The 20730-nt window shown below is 43.2% G+C and overlaps 1 protein-coding gene across 1 annotated transcript in view; it reads left to right on the top strand.

Annotated features, from left to right (window-relative positions):
• Window positions 1–20161, top strand: part of scn4ab (sodium channel, voltage-gated, type IV, alpha, b) — a 61022-nt gene extending 40861 nt beyond the window's left edge. Inside the window, exons 20-32 of the mRNA XM_061712547.1 lie at window positions 3440–3594; window positions 5881–6054; window positions 6771–6893; window positions 7565–7849; window positions 8877–8930; window positions 9952–10089; window positions 11251–11355; window positions 12794–13064; window positions 15078–15475; window positions 16439–16662; window positions 17240–17384; window positions 17523–17600; window positions 19736–20161. Of these exons, the coding sequence (XP_061568531.1) occupies window positions 3440–3594; window positions 5881–6054; window positions 6771–6893; window positions 7565–7849; window positions 8877–8930; window positions 9952–10089; window positions 11251–11355; window positions 12794–13064; window positions 15078–15475; window positions 16439–16662; window positions 17240–17384; window positions 17523–17600; window positions 19736–20161 (2576 nt within the window). The remainder of the gene's footprint in view (window positions 1–3439; window positions 3595–5880; window positions 6055–6770; window positions 6894–7564; window positions 7850–8876; window positions 8931–9951; window positions 10090–11250; window positions 11356–12793; window positions 13065–15077; window positions 15476–16438; window positions 16663–17239; window positions 17385–17522; window positions 17601–19735) is intronic.
• The last annotated feature ends 569 nt before the right edge of the window (window positions 20162–20730 follow it).

Genomic DNA, 20730 nt, shown 5'->3' with positions numbered 1-20730 from the left:
CAAATGCAGGAGGAGGAGAGACCTCATCTCATCACGATTCGGGTTTAGGAGCTTCACCTTCATGAGAGACGCAACAACTGTTTGTCTGTTTTGGAGGTGCAAAGAGAAGAATAGATATTTCCTCACAAAGACTGTTACACTGGATATTTGCGAGTACATTACCCAGACCTATGGTGTGCCCAAATTCAGAGCGCACAGAGCGCACAGAGCGCACAGAGCAGAGAGCGCTTTGCCACCTCGGTGGCAAAGCTCTATTCTGGGGTGCCAATGACGTGATCTGTAGTTTGCATTATTCGTTTTGGAATACTCAATTTAGGAATATACTGCATGGGATTTGGACCATTACGTTTGTGGAAAATGTATTACATTTGCAGGATTATTACATTAAAAGCTGCATATTTTTATTACGTTTGTGGGCATTATTACATTGGCGGGCGTTACACGGTCCTCCACCCTGGTGCATGTTCAGGCTGCAGTGGAAGCTTGTATGACTTCATGTAGATTCTTCAGACCTGGACATTTAGAGGATGAAATCACCCACGACTCTCTTTATCAAACCATTTAAAAGTTATGGCAGAAAGTAGGAAGTATCAGATATCGATCAATCACATGAAGGGTGGGCGCGCTTTTTGGCGTCTAGTGTCGCCACGGTAACGCTTTTGAAAGAGAAAAGTAATGCGTGTTGTCGCAGGATGGAGACACACATTTTGATGTATGACACACCTGGGTGCACGTTACGGTTCGGGCTGAATTAACTGCTGAAAGAATGGCATAAATTGCTCCAAAATTACGCGATTAATTCAGAAAAATGTTCAAAATGGTCGACTTCCTGTTGGGTTTGGGCCATGGTGCCAAGAGACTTTTCTTTAAGTTGTGACATGATACAGGTGTGTACCGATTTTCGTGCATGTATGTCAAACGGTATCGTGGGGCTTGAGGCACAAAGTTTTATAGGGGGCGCTGTTGAGCCGTTAGGCCATGCCCATTAATGCAAACCATTAAATATCACATTTATCACCAGTACTGGCTTGGTGCAAAATTTGTGATTTTTGGGGCACGTTTAGGGGAAAAAAGACACTCCTTTCATCAGAAGAAAGAAAGAAAGAAAGAAAGAAAGAAAGAAAGAAAGAAAGAAAGAAAGAAAGAAAGAAAGAAAGAAAGAAAGAAAGAAAGAAAGAAAGAAAGAAAGAAAGAAAGAAAGAAAGAAAGAAAGAAAGAAAGAAAGAAAAAATTCTACAGATACAATAGGGCCTTCGCACTGTCAGTGCTCGGGCCTTAATAATCAATTTTATTTATATAGCGCTTTTAAAAGATCTCAAAAACGTTTAAAGACCATAAAGACGATATTAAATTCTGATTAAGCTAACGAAGGCCTCAGCCTCCCATGTGATGTTGCTCAGAAAGAAACAACATGGTTGAAACATACAAGTTGAAAAACAATGTTAACTTGGCAAACAATACAGGTCTTATATATATATATATGTATATATTATATATATACTTATACTATATATTGTGTATGTGTGTATGTATTATAATTTCTACTTTATTATTATTGTATTTCCTTTATTGTATTGTTTTGTTTTTATTCTGTAAGGTGACCTTGGGTGACATGAAAGGCGCCGTTAAATAAAATGAATTATTATTATTATTATTATACTGTATTGGCCCGAATATATGGAGCTAGAACAGTCTCATAATTCGCAAATGCACACACCGTTTCACAAATGCACAGGACAAAATCCACAAATGCTCAGAACAATTCACACGTGCGTAGGACAAGATATACAAATGTATTTTTGATGCACACACAAATATAACCTAATTTATAAAAGTTTTTTTGTCTGTGAGTTGCACTGGATTTTCGTGGGACTTTTGAGACTTTTGAGACTCCCCTGACGTGACTTGATCCACAAATAAGTTTTTTTTTAACGGGAAGGATCTGCAACCAATCAGATGTCTTCCTTTGTTTCAGCCAATCATAAGAGCTCACACGTGGGGGACGATTTACTCTAAACCAATCACATTAAAGGGGCGGAGACTCCTGCTGTTTTAACTGCGTTAGCACCGTTTGTTAGAAAAGTGATTAAAGGGATTGTGACATGAAAAACAAATTTTTCTTGATTTTTTGTGTTTTGTTGGGTGTCTTGACATCAATTACACCCAAAAAAAAACTTTTAACATTCATGTGGGGAAGGTGGCTCAGTTGGTAGAGCGTTCGCCCATGAACCTGAAGGTCAGTGGTTCGAACCCTAGTTCCGCCTGTGTCCACCAAAGTGTCCTTGGGCAAGACACTGAATCCCCCGGTTGCTCCCGGTTGTCAGGCCAGCGCCGTTGTCTATGGCAGCTCCGCCGACGACCGGTGTGTGAATGTGTGCGTGTGTGGGTGAATGTTTGCAGTGTAAAGCGCTTTGGGGCTGTAGGAGTACAGCTGGAAAGCGCTATATAAGTGTAAGCCATAATTATGCAAAAACGGCGCGTCTGGTTTGGTGGCGGACCGTTACGTATAGACCCGCTAAATCACCGCCCCCTCCACCCAGCTCCCTGCCCATCAGCGCTGAGCCGCGGGCTGGAGGGAGAGACGTCTCTCCTCTCCACCCGCGCTCTGCTTTTTTTTTCCGCCTACGACCTCAGATCAGACGAGACAACCCGCTGAATTTAAGCACATTACTAAGCGGAGGAAAAGAAACTAACAATGATTCCCTCATTAGCGGCGAGCAAAGAGGGAAAAGCTCAGCGCCGAATCCCCGTCCGAGCAGCGGGCGTGGGAAATGTGGCGTACAGAAGACTGCTTGCCCGGTGTCGGTCGGGGGAGTCCTTCTGATCGAGGCTCAGCCCGTGGACGGTGTGCAAGACAAAATCACATACCCTTGATCGACTGTCTGCTGTGGGGGGGAGTTTGGGGGAGAGGAGGGGTGGAGGATGGGGGGGGGGGGGGGGGGCGGGAGGGAGGAGCGGGGCAATGATTGACAGGAAAGGGGGAAAAGGAAGCGTTTTTCACAGGCAAAAAACACCGTCATAAACAAAGCCAGGCATGGAGTACTGGAGTGAAGTTTTTCTTGTTACACCCTTTTAGACACATTTGAGGGATATTGGCCAAGACTTTTAATAGTGTTAAAAGCATGTTAGAAATTATGTCACAATACCTTTAATATTTGGAGTTGGTGGAGTAAAGATAAATAAACAGCAACACGGGATGGAGAGGAGACACTGCTCTGATTTTCTTGTGATCTCGGTGAAGAAAACAGCGCGATCGGAGATGATTTTTTGGGCCGTTCATCAGAGCCGTCGGGAGAGCTCTTAGTCCTAACGATGTGTTCCAGAGTGCTACAGTAATGGTGTTTGTTTGTTTGTTTGTTTGTTTGTTTGTTTGTTTGTTTGTTTGTTTGTTTGTTTGTTTGTTTGTTTGTTTGTTTGTTTGTTTGTTTGTTTGTTCCAGAGTGCTACCGTCGTTGTCCTCGGCTGGACGTGGACACATCTGAGGGACGAGGGAAGATCTGGTTCAACGTGAGGAAAACCTGCTTCACCATCGTAGAACACAATTACTTTGAGACGTTCATCATCTTCATGATCCTGCTGAGCAGCGGAGCGCTGGTAATCAATAATACTGATCAATCAATAATACTGATCAATCAATAATACTGATCAATCATCTTCATGATCCTGCTGAGCAGCGGAGCGCTGGTAATCAATACTATTGATCAGATATTAATCTGTCATCGTCATGATCCTGCTGAGCAGCGGAGCTCTGGTAATCACAAATATTGATCTGTGATGTCATCCTGATCAGTTCCTAAATGGGTTTAAAAGTGTCCAGGATGCATAAACACTTGGGGCCAAATCCACAAAAGGATTGCGCGGCTTTCGCGGCCGCTAAACCGGTGCAAATGAGACAAAAAGAGAGCGTCTAATTCACAAAGCACCCGCAAAGGGCGAATTGCGCCACAAACTGCCCTGCCAAGCAAATAGTGTCATGGTGCGCCTGTGCCATTTGCATGCATGTAAATTAGATAATATTCATACATTCCTTTCTATGCAAATAAGCCTCATTGCAAAACCCGTCTAATTCACAAAGGCCAGCGCTATTTGCCACACGCAAAAATAGTGGAGCAAATACCGTCTTTTGGAAGCGTGTATTAACTGCACGCAAACTCACTCCTCACTCCCCGTCTCTCTGTTTCTCTCTCTCTTCAATATCATTCAAGCCTGTGTGATACTGAATGATATTAAGGGTGAAATCTACAGTCAGACATGACTGTACACAGTCAGATCAAGTGGGGTTGTGGACTTATCTCGGATTTAAAAATAAAAATAAGAGGACGGAGCTCAGGATTCATCCATACAGTAAGGGGCTGCTTTATTACAAACAATTCCACCATATAACACACATATATATATATATATATATATATATATATATATATATATATATATATATATTGTGCTGTGCCTTGTGTGTAAATGCGCAAAGCCTCTTAATGTTTGACATTTCATTAGCTTAGAAATACAAATACGTGAAAGTTGAGGCTGTTGTGCTCTCTGCAGTTTTCATTATGGACCAATCTGTGTGCTGAAATATGGAGAACACTGGAAACAGCTCCGCTCACTTACTCAGACAAGGGAAAATTGCACTCAGCTGCAGAACTTTATGGGCGTGTTTGCGCAGGCATATCATTAGAGCAAAATCTTTTGTGAATAGGACCTTAAAGCGGGGAAAATTGTGGGCACAATCTATTCTTTGTGGATTTGGCCCTAGGACTTTTCCTTTCCTTATTGCTAGCTGTTCTGAAGCATGAATTATTGATCCTCTGTAAGTCTGACTGATGCTACTCATTGATTAACTCTGATCATGTAGCTAGCAGGTCTGAACTAACCAGTACTAACCAGTACCAACCAGTACTAACCAGTACTAACCAACGGAGACACGGCTGGAACTAACACGACTACTGCTTCCTCTCAGGTGAGACTAACCTTTATTTACCCTTTATTAAGTCTTTATTAACCTCCTATCAACAAACACGATGTGATAATGACAAAAGAGGAAGCTGCCAAGGTTATTCTGTTGTCATGGAAACATTGTCTGGTCTGGTTTTCAAAAGAAATGTGTATGTTTTGAAACAAGTGCAGCTCCAGCTTAAACTTAAAATAACAGATTTAAAATAGCTGAATATGAGAAAAATTAAAAAAGGAGAAAAATAACTTGTGTTACTTTGTTGACAGTATTAAACAAGATATCAAAGTAAAGACATCAAAATAAACATTCTTCCTCATATACATTCAAGAGCTGCAACACATTTCAAAATTGCTGGCAGTTTTGAAAAGTTATAACCTGCCAATGTGCTAAATGTCAGTAAAACACTGCCCTCTAGTGGTAATTTCAGTAAAACACTGCCCTCTAGTGGTAATTTCAGGAAAACACTGCCCTCTAGTGGTCACAGAACAGCTGCGTCTAAAAAACGGACTTCCTCAATGAGTTGCTCCTCCACTTGGTCCATGTTGATAAAAGCTCTAACCTAACAGCGGTCCCTAAGCCTAACCCTGTCACCCTAACCCTGTCACCCTAACCCTGTCACCCTAACCCTGTCACCCTAACCCTGTCACCCAAACCCTGTCACCCCAACCCTGTCACCCTAACCCTGTCACCCTAACCCTGTCATATCTCCAGGCATTCGAGGACATCTACATGGAGCAGTGCCCCTAACCCTGTCACCCTAACCCTATCATATCTCCAGGCCTTCGAGGACATCTACATGGAGCAGCGCCCCTAACCCTGTCACCCTAACCCTGTCATATCTCCAGGCCTTCGAGGACATCTACATGGAGCAGCGTCTCTAACCCTGTCACCCTAACCCTGTCACCCTAACCCTGTCATATCTCCAGGCCTTCGAGGACATCTACATGGAGCAGCGGCCGGTCATAAAGATCATCCTGGAATACGCGGACCAGGTTTTCACCTACGTGTTCGTGGTGGAGATGCTTCTGAAATGGACGGCCTACGGGTTCCAGACGTACTTCACCAACGCCTGGTGCTGGCTGGACTTCCTCATCGTTGACGTAAGAGATCCGTCACCTGATTAGCTGATTAGCTGCTCTGTAGGATCACGTGGGTTGTTACTAGGGTTAGGGTTAGGATTAGGGTTAGACCTGGCAAGGGTTAGGGTTAGAGTTAGAGTTAGGGTTAGGGTTAGAGTTAGAGTTAGAGTTAGGGTTAGGGTTAGAGTTAGAGTTAGGGTTAGACCTGGCAAGGGTTAGGGTTAGACCTGGTAAAGGGTTAGAGTTAGGGTTAGGGTTAGGGTTAGGGTTAGGGTTAGGGTTAGAGTTAGGGTTAGGGTTAGAGTTAGAGTTAGGGTTAGGGTTAGAGTTAGAGTTAGAGTTAGGGTTAGGGTTAGAGTTAGAGTTAGGGTTAGAGTTAGTCCTGGCAAGAGTTAGGGTTAGGGTTAGACCTGGCAAGGGTTAGGGTTAGGGTTAGGATAGGGGGGTTAGGGTTAGTCCTGGCAAGAGTTAGGGTTAGGGTTAGGGTTAGGGTTAGGGTTAGAGTTAGGGTTAGGGTTAGGGTTAGGGTTAGAGTTAGAGTTAGGGTTAGGGTTAGAGTTAGAGTTAGAGTTAGACCTGGCAAGGGTTAGGGTTAGACCTGGTAAAGGGTTAGGGTTAGACCTGGCAAGAGTTAGGGTTAGGGTTTGTGTTTTCCCTTGTAAAAACCTTGCAACCTCACCTGTCCTCACCTGTCCTCACCTGTCCTCACCTGTCCTCACATGTTGTCTCGTCTCCAGGTGTCTCTGGTCTCCTTGACTGCCAACATCCTGGGATACTCTGAACTGGGAGCCATCAAGTCTCTGAGGACGCTGAGGGCCCTGAGGCCCCTGAGGGCCCTGTCCCGGTTCGAGGGCATGAGGGTAAGAGCTGGTGGTGGATGGACAGGTATCTGCAGGTTTAGACGGACAGGTATCTGCAGGTGGATGGACAGGTATCTGCAGGTTTAGATGGACAGGTATCTGCAGGTCTAGATGGACAGGTATCTGCAGGTGGATGGACAGGTATCTGCAGGTTTAGATGGACAGGTATCTGCAGGTCTAGATGGACAGGTATCTGCAGGTGGATGGACAGGTATCTGCAGGTTTAGATGGACAGGTATCTGCAGGTTTAGATGGACAGGTATCTGCAGGTTTAGACGGACAGGTATCTGCAGGTTTAGATGGACAGGTATCTGCAGGTCTAGATGGACAGGTATCTGCAGGTGGATGGACAGGTATCTGCAGGTTTAGATGGACAGGTATCTGCAGGTTTAGATGGACAGGTATCTGCAGGTTTAGATGGACAGGTATCTGCAGGTTTAGATGGACAGGTATCTGCAGGTTTAGATGGACAGGTATCTGCAGGTTTAGATGGACAGGTATCTGCAGGTGGATGGACAGGTATCTGCAGGTTTAGATGGACAGGTATCTGCAGGTGGATGGACAGGTATCTGCAGGTGCACCTACAGGTGGTGGTCAACGCCCTGGTGGGAGCCATCCCCTCCATCTGTAACCATGGTGACAGAATGATTGACTGACCTTTGACCCTACAGGTCGTAGTCAACGCCCTGGTCGGCGCTATCCCCTCCATCTTCAACGTGCTGCTGGTGTGTCTGATCTTCTGGCTGATCTTCAGCATCATGGGGGTGAACCTGTTCGCCGGGAAGTTTTACTACTGTTTCAACGAGACGTCGGAGGAGTATTTCTCCCCCGAGGACGTCAACAACAAGACGCAGTGCCTGGAACTGATGGAGTATAACTTCACCGAGGTTCGCTGGAAGAACGTGAAGGTGAACTTCGACAACGTGGGGATGGGATATCTGTCGCTGCTGCAAGTGGTGAGTCTGCACACAGGAAGTGATGTCATCTGGGTTTTAATACACCATTGATTTACCTGAAAGAAAAGCTTATATCAATCAATCAATCAATTCATATTTATTTCGAGCAATGAACATAACATAAATGACCTGCGTGCAACATAAAATTAAACAAATACCTTTTATCAGGTTTATCAGGTGCAGGTTCAAAATACAAATTAATTCGTCAACACTCGAAAGGGAGTGGGAAGAAGAAAACTTATTTAATCCCACCCCTGTTTCTCATTAACAACTTGACAGATTTTTTTTTAAGGCTTCCTCCTGTCTCAACATTTGAACCAAAAAAATGAAAAAAAGACCTATATCAAATTATAAAAATTTTTCTACAGTTCACCTCACCTAAATTCACACACATTGTGGCCATGAAATGCAGATGCATTTCATGGCCACAATGCCTGCAAATCCAGGAACAATGTATATAGTAATATTTATAGTTAACCGTTAACTTATATTTATAATAAATACCAGCAATGGTAAGAGTAACAATACCAAAAGGTAATGGACATAATGGACATGGACATATAGTACATACATATAGTACATACATATAGTACATACATACACGTCAGTGATGGTCAGAACAACAGTACCAGAAGGTAATGGACAATACAAACTTACTAAATGAGGAACAACAATTACACAAACATTTCAAGACCGAAGTTGATTAAACAAAGTGTTACCACCCGCTCTCTTTATAATTTGACCAGACCATGTGTTTATATATATTTAAATCTGTGGATATTTTGCTTGTTTGGATATCCAGCCTGTTCCAAAGTCTCACACCACATACAGACACACAAAAACTTTTACGAGTAGTTTGAACTTTAGGTATTTTAAAATCACCATATCCTCTCAAATTGTAAGTTATCTCTTGAACTGTGAAAAAGTCTTGTATGTTACTTGGTAGTAATTTGTTGAATGCTTTAAATAGGATTATTGACGTATAATATTTTACAAGATCATCTATTCCTGATGTGTATTGTTTCAGGCCACATTTAAAGGGTGGATGGAGATCATGTATGCAGCGGTGGACTCCAGAGAGGTCAGTACAGATACTGGTGGAGATTCAGGGAATCAGGAAATCAGCCTAAATCAGCCTAACCCTAACCAGGAAATCAGCCTAACCCTAACCAGGAAATCAGCCAAGGACCGTTGTGGAAACAGAAATGAACCTGCCAAAACAAACGAGGTTCTGAACCTCCGTTGCCGTAGATGTAAGGATTATTAGGTAGTTGTAAGGATTATTATGTAGTTGTTATTATTATTATGTAGTTGTAAGGATTATTATGTAGTTGTTATTATTATTATGTAGTTGTAAGGATTATTATGTAGTTGTAAGGATTATTATGTAGTTGTAAGGATTATTATGTAGTTGTAAGGATTATTATGTAGTTGTTAGGATTATTATGTAATTGTTATTATTATTATGTAGTTGTAAGGATTATTATGTAGTTGTTATTATTATTATGTAGTTGTAAGGATTATTATGTAGTTGTTAGGATTATTATGTAGTTGTTAGGATTATTATGTAGTTGTAAGGATTATTATGTAGTTGTAATGATTATTATGTAGTTGTCAGGATTATTATGTAGTTGTAAGGATTATTATGTAGTTGTCAGGATTATTATGTAGTTGTAAGGATTATTATGTAGTTTTAAGGATTATCAGATGGTAAAATGTGACTTACTTTAACTTTAGTGACATTTGGAAACTCTTCATGTTCCGGATCTCTGAAAAGTTTGTATTTTATTAGATGATAAATAAATAAAACTGAACTGAAATGAATATCGTGATGGAAATGCATCTCCCGTGTGTCTGGTTACCGTGTTGCCGTGGTTACCGTGTTGCCATGGTTACCGTGTTGCCGTGGTTACCGTGTTGCCATGGTTACCGTGTTGCCGTGGTTACCGTGTTGGTATGGTTACCGTGTTGCCGTGGTTACCGTGTTGGTATGGTTACTGTGTTGCCATGGTTACCGTGTTGGTATGGTTACCGTGTTGCCGTGGTTACCGTGTTGGTATGGTTACAGTGTTGCCGTGGTAACCGTGTTGCCGTGGTTACAGGTGGAGTCCCAGCCCGAGTACGAGGCTAACCTCTACATGTACCTGTACTTCGTCTGCTTCATCATCTTCGGCTCGTTCTTCACCCTCAACCTCTTCATCGGAGTCATCATCGACAACTTCAACCAGCAGAAAGCCAAGATAAGTTTATTAGATAATGATTGTCTCTGTGTTTACCTGGAGGAACTGACCTGTTTATGATAGGTTTATCAGGTTTATCATCGACAACTTCAACCAGCAGAAAGCCAAGATAAGTTTATTAGATAATGATTGTCTCTGTGTTTACCTGGGAGGAACTCACCTGTTTATGATAGGTTTATCATCGACAACTTCAACCAGCAGAAAGCCAAGATAAGTTCAGAGTTCTGCTCAGACATTAGATAATGATTGTCTCTGTGTTTACCTGGAGGAACTCACCTGTTCATGATAGGTTTATCGGTGCATCCGAAATGCCGTACTGAAAAGTATATACTAAAAAGTATACTTAAGTTCGGCACACTTTTGAGTAAATATCAGTAGTGTACTATTAAGAGTGCACACGGCACTTCCTGCTGTAGGGAAGGGGGGGGTTGTTACCATGGTAACAGCAGCACTTCCTGCCGTAGGGATGGGGGGGTTGTTACCATGGTAACCTGTCACAGCAGCGGTAGCAGCTGTTACCATGGTAACAGCAGCAGCACCGCTCTTTCCCGTTTATTCTGGCCTAAACAAGATGACATTATATAATATTATTATATACCAATATTATAATATTGATATTATATAATAATATTATTATACTTAATATTATACTTGTGACATATACGTATCACTTAGCAACCAAACACCGCTGCATTGCATTGTGGGAAGTTTCTGCTCAGCTAGTGTCCATCAATCCATGAGTATGGATAGTACATACTAGAGTATGGATAGTACATACTAGTATGGATAGTACATACTAGTGAGTATGGATAGTACATACTATTGAGTATGGATAGTACATACTATTGAGTATGGATAGTACATACTAGAGTATGGATAGTACATACTATTGAGTATGGATAGTACATACTATTGAGTATGGATAGTACATACTACTGAGTATGGATAGTACATACTATTGAGTATGGATAGTACATACTACTGAGTATGGATAGTACATACTACCGAGTACGTTCTAATGTTTCGGATGCTACTCATTAGGGAGGAAGTTTGCGATTTCGGACGCAGCGTATGTTCTGGTGTTTCCAGAGTTCTGCTCAGATCAGTAATGATGAAGATAATTATTTCTGTCAGTTAACGTGGATGTCTCTGTGTTTTTACCAGGGAGGAACTGACCTGTTTATGACGGAAGAGCAGAAGAAATATTACAACGCCATGAAGAAACTGGGATCCAAGAAACCTCAGAAACCTGTTCCCCGACCCAAGGTCAGTTAGGACCGACCCAAGGTCAGTTAGCACTTCCTGTGTGACGCCGTTAAAGGTCAGTTAGGACTTCCTGTGACGCCGTTAAAGGTCAGTCAGGACTTCCCGTGTGCCGTTAAAGGTCAGTCAGGACTTCCCGTGTGACGCCGTTAAAGGTCAGTCAGGACTTCCTGTGTGACGCCGTTAAAGGTCAGTTAGGACTTCCTGTGTGACGCCGTTAAAGGTCAGTCAGGACTTCCTGTGTGACCCCATTAAAGGTCAGTTAGGACTTCCTGTGTGACGCCGTTAAAGGTCAGTCAGGACTTCCCGTGTGCCGTTAAAGGTCAGTCAGGACTTCCTGTGTGACGCCGTTAAAGGTCAGTCAGGACTTCCTGTGTGACGCCGTTAAAGGTCAGTCAGGACTTCCCGTGTGCCGTTAAAGGTCAGTCAGGACTTCCTGTGTGACGCCGTTAAACCGGACACTTTAAGACTATCACAAAACCAATATTCTTACTCCAAAACAAAGCAATGTGACTCATAAATAAAGTTGGATACAAGAAACCCAAACAAACAATTATTAATAGAAACAAATGAGCTGGAATTCAATAAACTGGTGGATTTAAAACTGCACAGATTATGTTCAAAATCAACAAGAACCTGCTGCCAGACTGGAAAACAAGTTTAATTTAAGACAAAGCCGTTACAAGCTGTGAGGGGAGAGAGATACAGGAAATGAACAATCAGAACCAACACCAAACTGAGATGCTACAACAATCAGAACAAACTGAGATGCTACAACAATCAGAACCAACACCAAACTGAGATGCTACAACAATCAGAACCAACACCAAACTGAGATGCTACAACAATCAACCAAACTGAGATGCTACAACAATCAGAACAAACTGAGCTGCTACAACAATCAACCAAACTGAGATGCTACAACAATCAGAACAAACTGAGATGCTACAACAATCAGAACCAAACTGAGCTGCTACAACAATCAGAACAAACTGAGCTGCTACAGCTGCAGCAATAATGGAATCAGCTGGAGAGGGATTTGAAATCAAGTAGAACCTTAACCTTATTTAATTAAAAAAAACATTGAAAAGAAGGATGATTTCTCTATATCAAAGTAATGATGTTGATTTGGGTATTCATTTATTTGGTGATTTGATTGAGTTAATGCAGTTTTCCTGGGTTTCTATCTGTTCAGAACAAGTTCCAGGGTCTGGTCTCTGTAGAAACAGCTCAGATGTTTGTGTGACTGGAGTTTTCTTGGGTTTTATTTGTCCAGAACAAGTTCCAGGGTCTGGTCCCTGTAGAAACAGCTCAAATGTTTGTGTAACTGGAGTTTTCTTGGGTTTTATTTGTCCAGAACAAGTTCCAGGGTCTGGTCTCTGTAGAAACAGCAGTGAGATGTTTGTGTGACTGGAGTTTTCTTGTGTTTCTATCTCTTCAGAACAAGTTCCAGGGTCTGGTGTTCGACCTGGTGGGTAAACAGTTCTTCGACATCTTCATCATGGTGCTGATCTGCCTGAACATGGTGACGATGATGGTGGAGACGGACGACCAGAGCCCGGAGAAGGAGTACATCCTGTACTGGATCAACCTGGTCTTCATCGTCATCTTCACGTGCGAGTGTTCGCTGAAGCTGCTGGCGCTGCGACACCACTACTTCTCCGTGGGCTGGAACATCTTCGACTTCGTGGTGGTGATTCTGTCCATCGTAGGTGAGTCTGTCCTTCTGTCCATCGTAGGTGAGTCTGTCCTTCTGTCCATCGTAGGTGAGTCTGTCCTTCTGTCCATCGTAGATGAGTCTGTCCTTCTGTCCATCGTAGGTGAGTCTGTCAGTCTGTCCATCGTAGGTGAGTCTGTCCTTCTGTCCATCGTAGGTGAGACAGACGTAGGTTATATTTTATTTCATCCAGGTCTTCTCCTCGCCGACATCATAGAGAAATACTTCGTTTCTATTCTAATCTATTGTAATTTATTCTATTTTATTGTATTTTATTCAGGTCTTCTCCTTGCCGATGTTGAGGAATTTATCAAAACCATTTTAGAAGTCCGCTTTGTGGTATAGTGAGTTTTATTCAGCCGGCGGTGAGCACATCTACACAGACCAAAGTCTGGTTGAAATGCTGACCCAGATTGATTTGGCCACAGGGTTTTTATACAAAAGTTCAATCAACAAAGACAGGAATAAACAAGCCAAGTGAGAGGTGTGAACTTTCAGTTTTGGGACTACCCCTGAGTAGTCAGGAAGTCCATATATGGTCTTCGTCTCTGCAGGGGCTGGAAGTCAAATCCACTTCCACGGTGCCTCGGCAGGGATGCAAGATGCCGGAACTTGCGTGACAATGTCTTGAGCATTGAATGAGACTGGAGCTGCCTGCAAGTGCTCGTCCCTGCAGGGGTCCTCAGGAGCTGGAACTTGCATGACAATGCGTCAAGCAGGGTATGAGGCTGGGGCAATCTGCAAGGCGTCGTTGTCCCTGCAGGGGCCACGTGCTGTTGGAATGCTTCATCACCGACATCATAGAGAAATACTTCTATTCTAATGTATTCTATTTTATTCTAATTAGTGCCACGGCTGCGCCAAGAGGCACGCCTCCTCCATAGCTATGCAATAGCAATGGAGGAGGAGTGCAGGATAACAATAGTGCCTCTGGCGCAGCTTATTATTTATTCTTCCATATAAATTTTGCCGCGTAACTAGTCCTGCAGCTTTGAGAAAACGCAAAAAGTAAAAACGTAGAAACGTGCGCCTTAATCGGGAATCGAGTGGTATGACTTTAATTAGCGATTGGTGCGCACGTTTTCACGCAACGTGCGAAAACATGCGCTTTTGGCGCCATCCGGAACACATTGGGAAAACTTTGGGGCCTCACCACTCGCACACCGTTACTCAAAAAATTCTGAACCGATTTAGAAAGTTGTAGGCGCTGAATTTAACTACAGTCCTGTGGGTTTTCAGAGCGATGGCACAAATAGTTTTCACACGAAGTGCAAAAACATTTCCAAATTTCCAAACTAATGGGGAGATTCTCCCATGTATGTGTGTGGCGCGGAATGTCACACTGTGGATGGGAGGAGGTAAAAAAGAAAGCCAAAATTCACCTTTTTTCTGAGTCACCTAACTTTCTCATACTACAAAACGGAGGAAAACTTATATTCTCTCCAAAACACCAAACAGTTTTTTCCTAAGATGTACACTTTTCAAGATATGAGCACTCAAGCGAGGACTCGAAATCACTTTTTTGTCAAACCTAGAGTGCGGGTGTCGGTTGCTAGAGTGCGAGAAACAGTAAAAAAATAACCTGAATGTTTATTTGTAACTTGAGCTCACGGCCAAACCGTAAAAAGGAGACAAATATTTTTTGGTCAGAATGTAGACATAGGTGTTGGGATTCATAAAATGTGACTTTGACAGGCGGGGTATGCACAGAATTTAAACGGGGGGGGGGGGGGCTAGAGCGGCGCCAATACCTGACTCAGTCTCCATTCACTGTAATGTAATCAAACGTTTTCTTCAGAAGAATCTCACTCTGTCTTCGCACTGAGCCTACTCACTCATTTTAAGGAATATCTGAATACTCGCACACTCATTTTGCACACACACACACACACACACACACACACACACACACACACACACACACACACTGTTTCCTGGCCGACGTCATAGAGAAATACTTCTATTTTATTCTAATCTATTTTATTGTATTTTATTGTGTTTTATCCAGGTCTTCTCCTGGCCGACATCATAGAGAAATACTTTGTTTCTCCGACTCTGTTCCGCGTCATCCGATTGGCTCGTATCGGGCGGGTCCTGCGTCTGATTCGCGGAGCTAAAGGGATCCGGACGCTGCTGTTCGCCCTGATGATGTCACTTCCTGCCCTGTTCAACATCGGCCTGCTGCTTTTCCTCATCATGTTCATCTTCTCCATCTTCGGCATGTCCAACTTCGCCTACGTGAAGAAAGAGTCGATTATCGACGACATTTTCAACTTCCAGAGCTTCGGAAACAGCATGATCTGCCTGTTCATGATCACCACGTCGGCCGGCTGGGACGGCCTGCTGAGCCCCATCATGAACACACCCCCCGACTGTGACCCGGATATAGAGAACCCCGGATCACAGGTGAATGGATGAATGAGTGAGTTAATGGATGAATGAGTGAATGAATGAATGAATCGATCAATCACCACGTATGAATGAATCACGACGTCGGCCTGCTGAGCCCCATCATGAACACGCCCCCCGACTGTGACCCGGATATAGAGAACCCCGGATCACAGGTGAATGGATGAATGGATGAATGAGTGAATGAATGAATCAATCACCACGTATGAATTAATCACAACGTCGGCCGGCTGGGACGGCCTAGGAACTGCGGCTGAGCTGTGGTTTATATATTTATTTTTTATTTATATTTCAGGTACGAGGGAACTGGTTGAGCTGTGGTTTATATATTTCAGATTCAGAAAACTTTATTCATCCCCGAGGGGCAATTGCAGGACAACTGAGAAGCAAGACGTTGAAAATCTCAAATAGAACAAGAATAAAATAGAATAAAATGAACAGGGCATGTCTCCTTATGTACAAAAAAATATATAAAATATACGAATGTCAAAAAAATCTACAGCAGAGTGACTGTAGTGGTATAAGTAAAAATATGAGTATAAAGTGTCAATATAAAGTGACGACAGTGGATGTAAACAGTCTAACAGGAGTACAGAGTAGTCCGGGGGGGGGGGGGGGGGTCTGTGGATGTGGGGGATGAGTTTAGCAGCTGGAATTAAAAAGCAGGGTAGCTTTGGGGACAAAAGTAGCTCTCCACTGGAATGCAGGGTGGAGTATGTGGGAAGGGTCCTTCATGATTTTATCTGCCTGGCTGAGGGCCTGCTGGTTGAAAACCACAGACAGAGTTCTGACCGGCAGGCCGATGATTTTCGAGCACAGTGATGCTCTGCAGTCTGTTCCTGTTCTGGTGCTGAGGGAGTGGAACCAGCAGGTCATGGAGAAGGTCATGATACTTTCCAGGAAGGCGTAGTAGAAAGTCATCATGATGTGTGTGCTGATATTTATATATTTATATTCCAGGTGCGAGGGAACTGCGGCAGCCCCGGCGTCGGCATCGTCTTCTTCTCGTCCTACATCATCATGTCGTTCCTGGTCGTGGTCAACATGTACATCGCCATCATCCTGGAGAACTTCAACGTGGCCACGGAGGAGAGCGGCGACCCGCTGTGTGAGGACGACTTTGAGATGTTCTACGAGACGTGGGAGAAGTTCGACCCCGACGCCTCGCAGTTCATCAAGTACAGGTGAGTTTATAAAATACACGTGAGTTTAACCCGACGCCTCGCAGTTTATAAAATACAGGTGAGTTTTTTACAGTACAGGTGAGTTCATCACGTACAGGTGAGTTTAACCCGACGCCTCGCAGTTTATAAAATACTTTGAGATGTTCTACGAGACATGGGAGAAGTTCGACCCAGACGCCTCCCAGTTTATAAAATACTTTGAGATGTAGGTTGGCGTGAGTCCGGAGGTACAGCTGAGTGTCATCGTCATAGCAGTGAAAAGAGATGCCGTGTCGGCTGATGACACGACCATCAGGGGGGCATGTACAAAATAAAGATGAGAGGCTCTAGGACAGATCCCTGGGGGACACCACACGTAACAGGGGCTGTTTTGGATTTGGAAGATTGTGCTTCACATCCTGCAAGCTTTATCTGACCTTTAATCGGACTAATCTAGTCCACAGTGAGCTTTATCTGACCTTTAATCGGACTAATCTGGTCCTCAGTGAGCTTTATCTGACCTTTAATCGGACTAATCTGGTCCACAGCGAGCTTTATCTGACCTTTCTGAGCCTAATCTTTCTAATCTGGTCCACAGCGAGCTCTCCGACTTCTGCGACACCCTCCAGGACCCGTTGAAGATTCCCAAACCCAACACCTTCAAGCTGATCCACATGGACCTTCCTCTGGTTCCAGGAGACAAGATCCACTGCCTGGACATCCTGCTGGCCCTCACCGCAGAAGTACCGACCACATATTTACTATTATATTCTATCGTATTGTATCGTATTGTACTCTATTATATTGTATTATATTGTATTGTATTGTACTGTATTTTATTGTATATTGTATCATATCATATTATATTGTGTTATCTGTAGGTCTTGGGCGATTCCGGAGCAATGGACACACTAAAGGCCAGCATGGAGGAGAAATTCATGGCCAACAACCCCTCAAAGGTTTGATTATTGACTGTATTCTGTTCCATTTCATAGTGAGATTTGTTTTAATTGTACCATGTATAAATCGTACCGTATTGGCCCGAATATAAGACGACCCTGAATATAAGACGACCTGATTATTAGACGACCTGATTATAAGACCTGATTATTAGACGACCTGATTATAAAACGACCTGATTATAAGACGACCTGAATATAAGACGACCTGATTATTAGACGACCTGATTATTAGACGACCTGATTATAAGACCTGATTATTAGACGACCTGATTATAAGACGACCTGAATATAAGACGACCTGATTATAAGACGACCTGATTATTAGACGACCTGATTATAAGACCTGATTATTAGACGACCTGATTATAAGACGACCTGAATATAAGACGACCTGATTATTAGACGACCTGATTATTAGACGACCTGATTATAAGACCTGATTATTAGACGACCTGATTATAAGACGACCTGAATATAAGACGACCTGATTATAAGACGACCTGATTATTAGACGATCTGATTATTAGACGACCTGATTATAAGACGACCTGAATATAAGACGACCTGAATATAAGACAACCCTGATTATAAGACGACCTGAATATAAGACGACCTGATTATAAGACGACCTGAATATAAGACGACCTGATTATAAGACGACCCTGATTATTAAACGACCTGAATATTAGACGACCCCCTTGTTTTCAAGACTTAAGTTTGAAAATACTTTTTTTTCAATTTTTATACAGAAAATAATGACAGTACATCTGAAACAAATAATTATAACAATATATTGGAGAGAAAAGCCTGTTATTTCGCCTCATTAAATCATCATGTTGAAGTTTGCATCATAACTTCTCCTCAGCTGCCGCTTCACCTGCCGATCTTCCACCCACTTTTCTACACATTAGAGAAACTACGTTTCTACATTTTCTCTTATCTCTTATCTCTTATTTTATTCTCTTTTCTTTCTTACTGCTATTTTTATTGTTCTTCTTGGTGACGGTTATCTTTGTCCTGGGGAGTTTAGTTCAGCATTTACAGATATCTGGCTCCATCTAGTGGTGTGATGGTGTAATGTCTAGACCTGAATGGAAGACGACGCCCACTTTTTCAGTCTGATTTCAATAAAACACTGTCTTATATTCAGGACAATACGGTAATAGTAAATTTGGTAAAGTTATCATACATGTCGGCACTAATGACTCCCGTCTACGCCAGTCGGAAGTTACTAAAGTTAATATTGTGTGGGTGTGTAACTAACAACCAAAACCATGTTGTGGGTTTCCCTGGTCCTTCCCCAAACTGATCACATGTTTAGCCGCTGTCGCGGTGCTGTTCAGAAAACCACGTGGCCTTCATTGACAATTGGAAGTCGTTCTGGGGAAAGCCCGGTCTGATTAGAAGAGATTAGAAGAGATTAGAAGAGACGGCCTTCATCCCACCCGGAGAGAAACAGGAAAACTCACAACGGCTCACAAGTCTTTGGAATCTGCAAAAGAGTAAACAAACTAACAGAAACGGGAACAGAGACACAAACAGTAACCAGTCCAGGTCTCTGAAACTGAACCAGGACTAGACTCCTGCCATTATCTGTCCCCCAAATCTATTAACTGACCACTAAGATCTGGATCCCCAAAAAGACTAAAAAAACCTGGTTTACATAAAACTCTGCTTTCGCAGGCAAAACAAAAAAGGTCATCAGAATCAGAATCATGTTTATTTGGCCAAGTCGGGTCAGACAACACATGGAATTCGACTCGGTTATTTTCACTCACTGTACAATAAAGTAGAAAATGTTAAAGAGATGGTTTACTTGAGAGTAACCTGGGAATAAGTGATGCACACCAGCCACAGCCGAACATACGGAATTATCTGGCGTCTTTTTGATCTCCTTAATCTGTTTTATCCGTTCCTTCCAGATGTTTTTGATCTCCTTAATTAGTTTTATCCGTTCCTTCCAGATGTTTTTGGTCTCCTTAATCTGTTTTATCCGTTCCTTCCAGATGTTTTTGATCTCCTTAATCTGTTTTATTTGTTCCTTCCAGGTGTTTTTGATCTCCTTAATCTGTTTTATCCGTTCCTTCCAGATGTTTTTGATCTCCTTAATCTGTTTTATCCGTTCCTTCCAGGTGTCGTACGAGCCGATCAGCAGCACCTTGAGGAGGAAGCAGGAGGAGTTAGCCGCTTCGGTGATCCAGAGATCCTACAGGAAACATCTCCTGCAGAGAACCATCCGCCTGGCCTCCTACACCTTCAGGGAGAAGAAGAACCGGGATCTGGGGAAGAATAACGCTCCTCAAGACCAGCTAACTCCTCCGGAGACCGAGGGACTGCTCTGTGAGAGGATGAATCAGCTGTACGGAGGTCCAGGTGGTTCACAGGAACCTCCTCGTGGTACAGAAGGTCCACAGGAACCTCCTCGTGGTCCAGAAGGTCCAGAGGAACCTCCTCGCTTCAAGGTGCAGCTGGAGAGCGACTTCCTCCTCCACGCTGCTCCTCCTTCTCACCAACCAAACCTTCAACAGGACGAGAACCTCAGGGAGTCGACCGTCTGACGACCAGAGGAATCTCCTCCTCCAACAACGGAGGAATCTCCTCCTCCAACAACGGAGGAATCTCCTCCAACAACGGAGGAATCTCCTCCTCCAACAACGGAGGAATCTCCTCCAACAACAACGGAGGAATCCTCCAACAACGGAGGAGGAATCCTCCCCCAACAGCTTCCTGTAGCAGAACGAGCAGAAAAATTAATTAATGCTCAAAAACGAGCAGCAGGACTTTCCAGTTCAACATCTAAACCTGTTTATTAGTGCCACGGCTGCAGCAAGAGGCACTAATGTTATTCTGCGGGTTTATTATTCAACTTATTCATTTTCCGGACAGATTTCGGTTCGCTACTCCTCCTACAGCTTTGAGAAAACGCGAAAAGTAAAAACGTAGAAACGTGCGCCTTAAGCACGAATCGTGTGCTATGACTTTTATAAGCGATTGGCGTGCACGTTTTTGCGCAACGTGCACAAACGTGCGCTTTTAGCGCCATCCGGAATGCATTGGGAGAACTTTGGGGCCTCACCACTCGCACACCGTTACTCGAAAAATTATGAACCAATTGAGAAAGTTGTAG

The sequence above is a fragment of the Cololabis saira genome, chromosome 21 (assembly GCF_033807715.1).
Source record: "Cololabis saira isolate AMF1-May2022 chromosome 21, fColSai1.1, whole genome shotgun sequence".
NCBI lineage: Eukaryota > Metazoa > Chordata > Actinopteri > Beloniformes > Belonidae > Cololabis > Cololabis saira.
The sequence above is the reverse complement of the archived record's forward strand: the minus strand, read 5'-3'. Positions and strand labels throughout refer to the sequence as shown.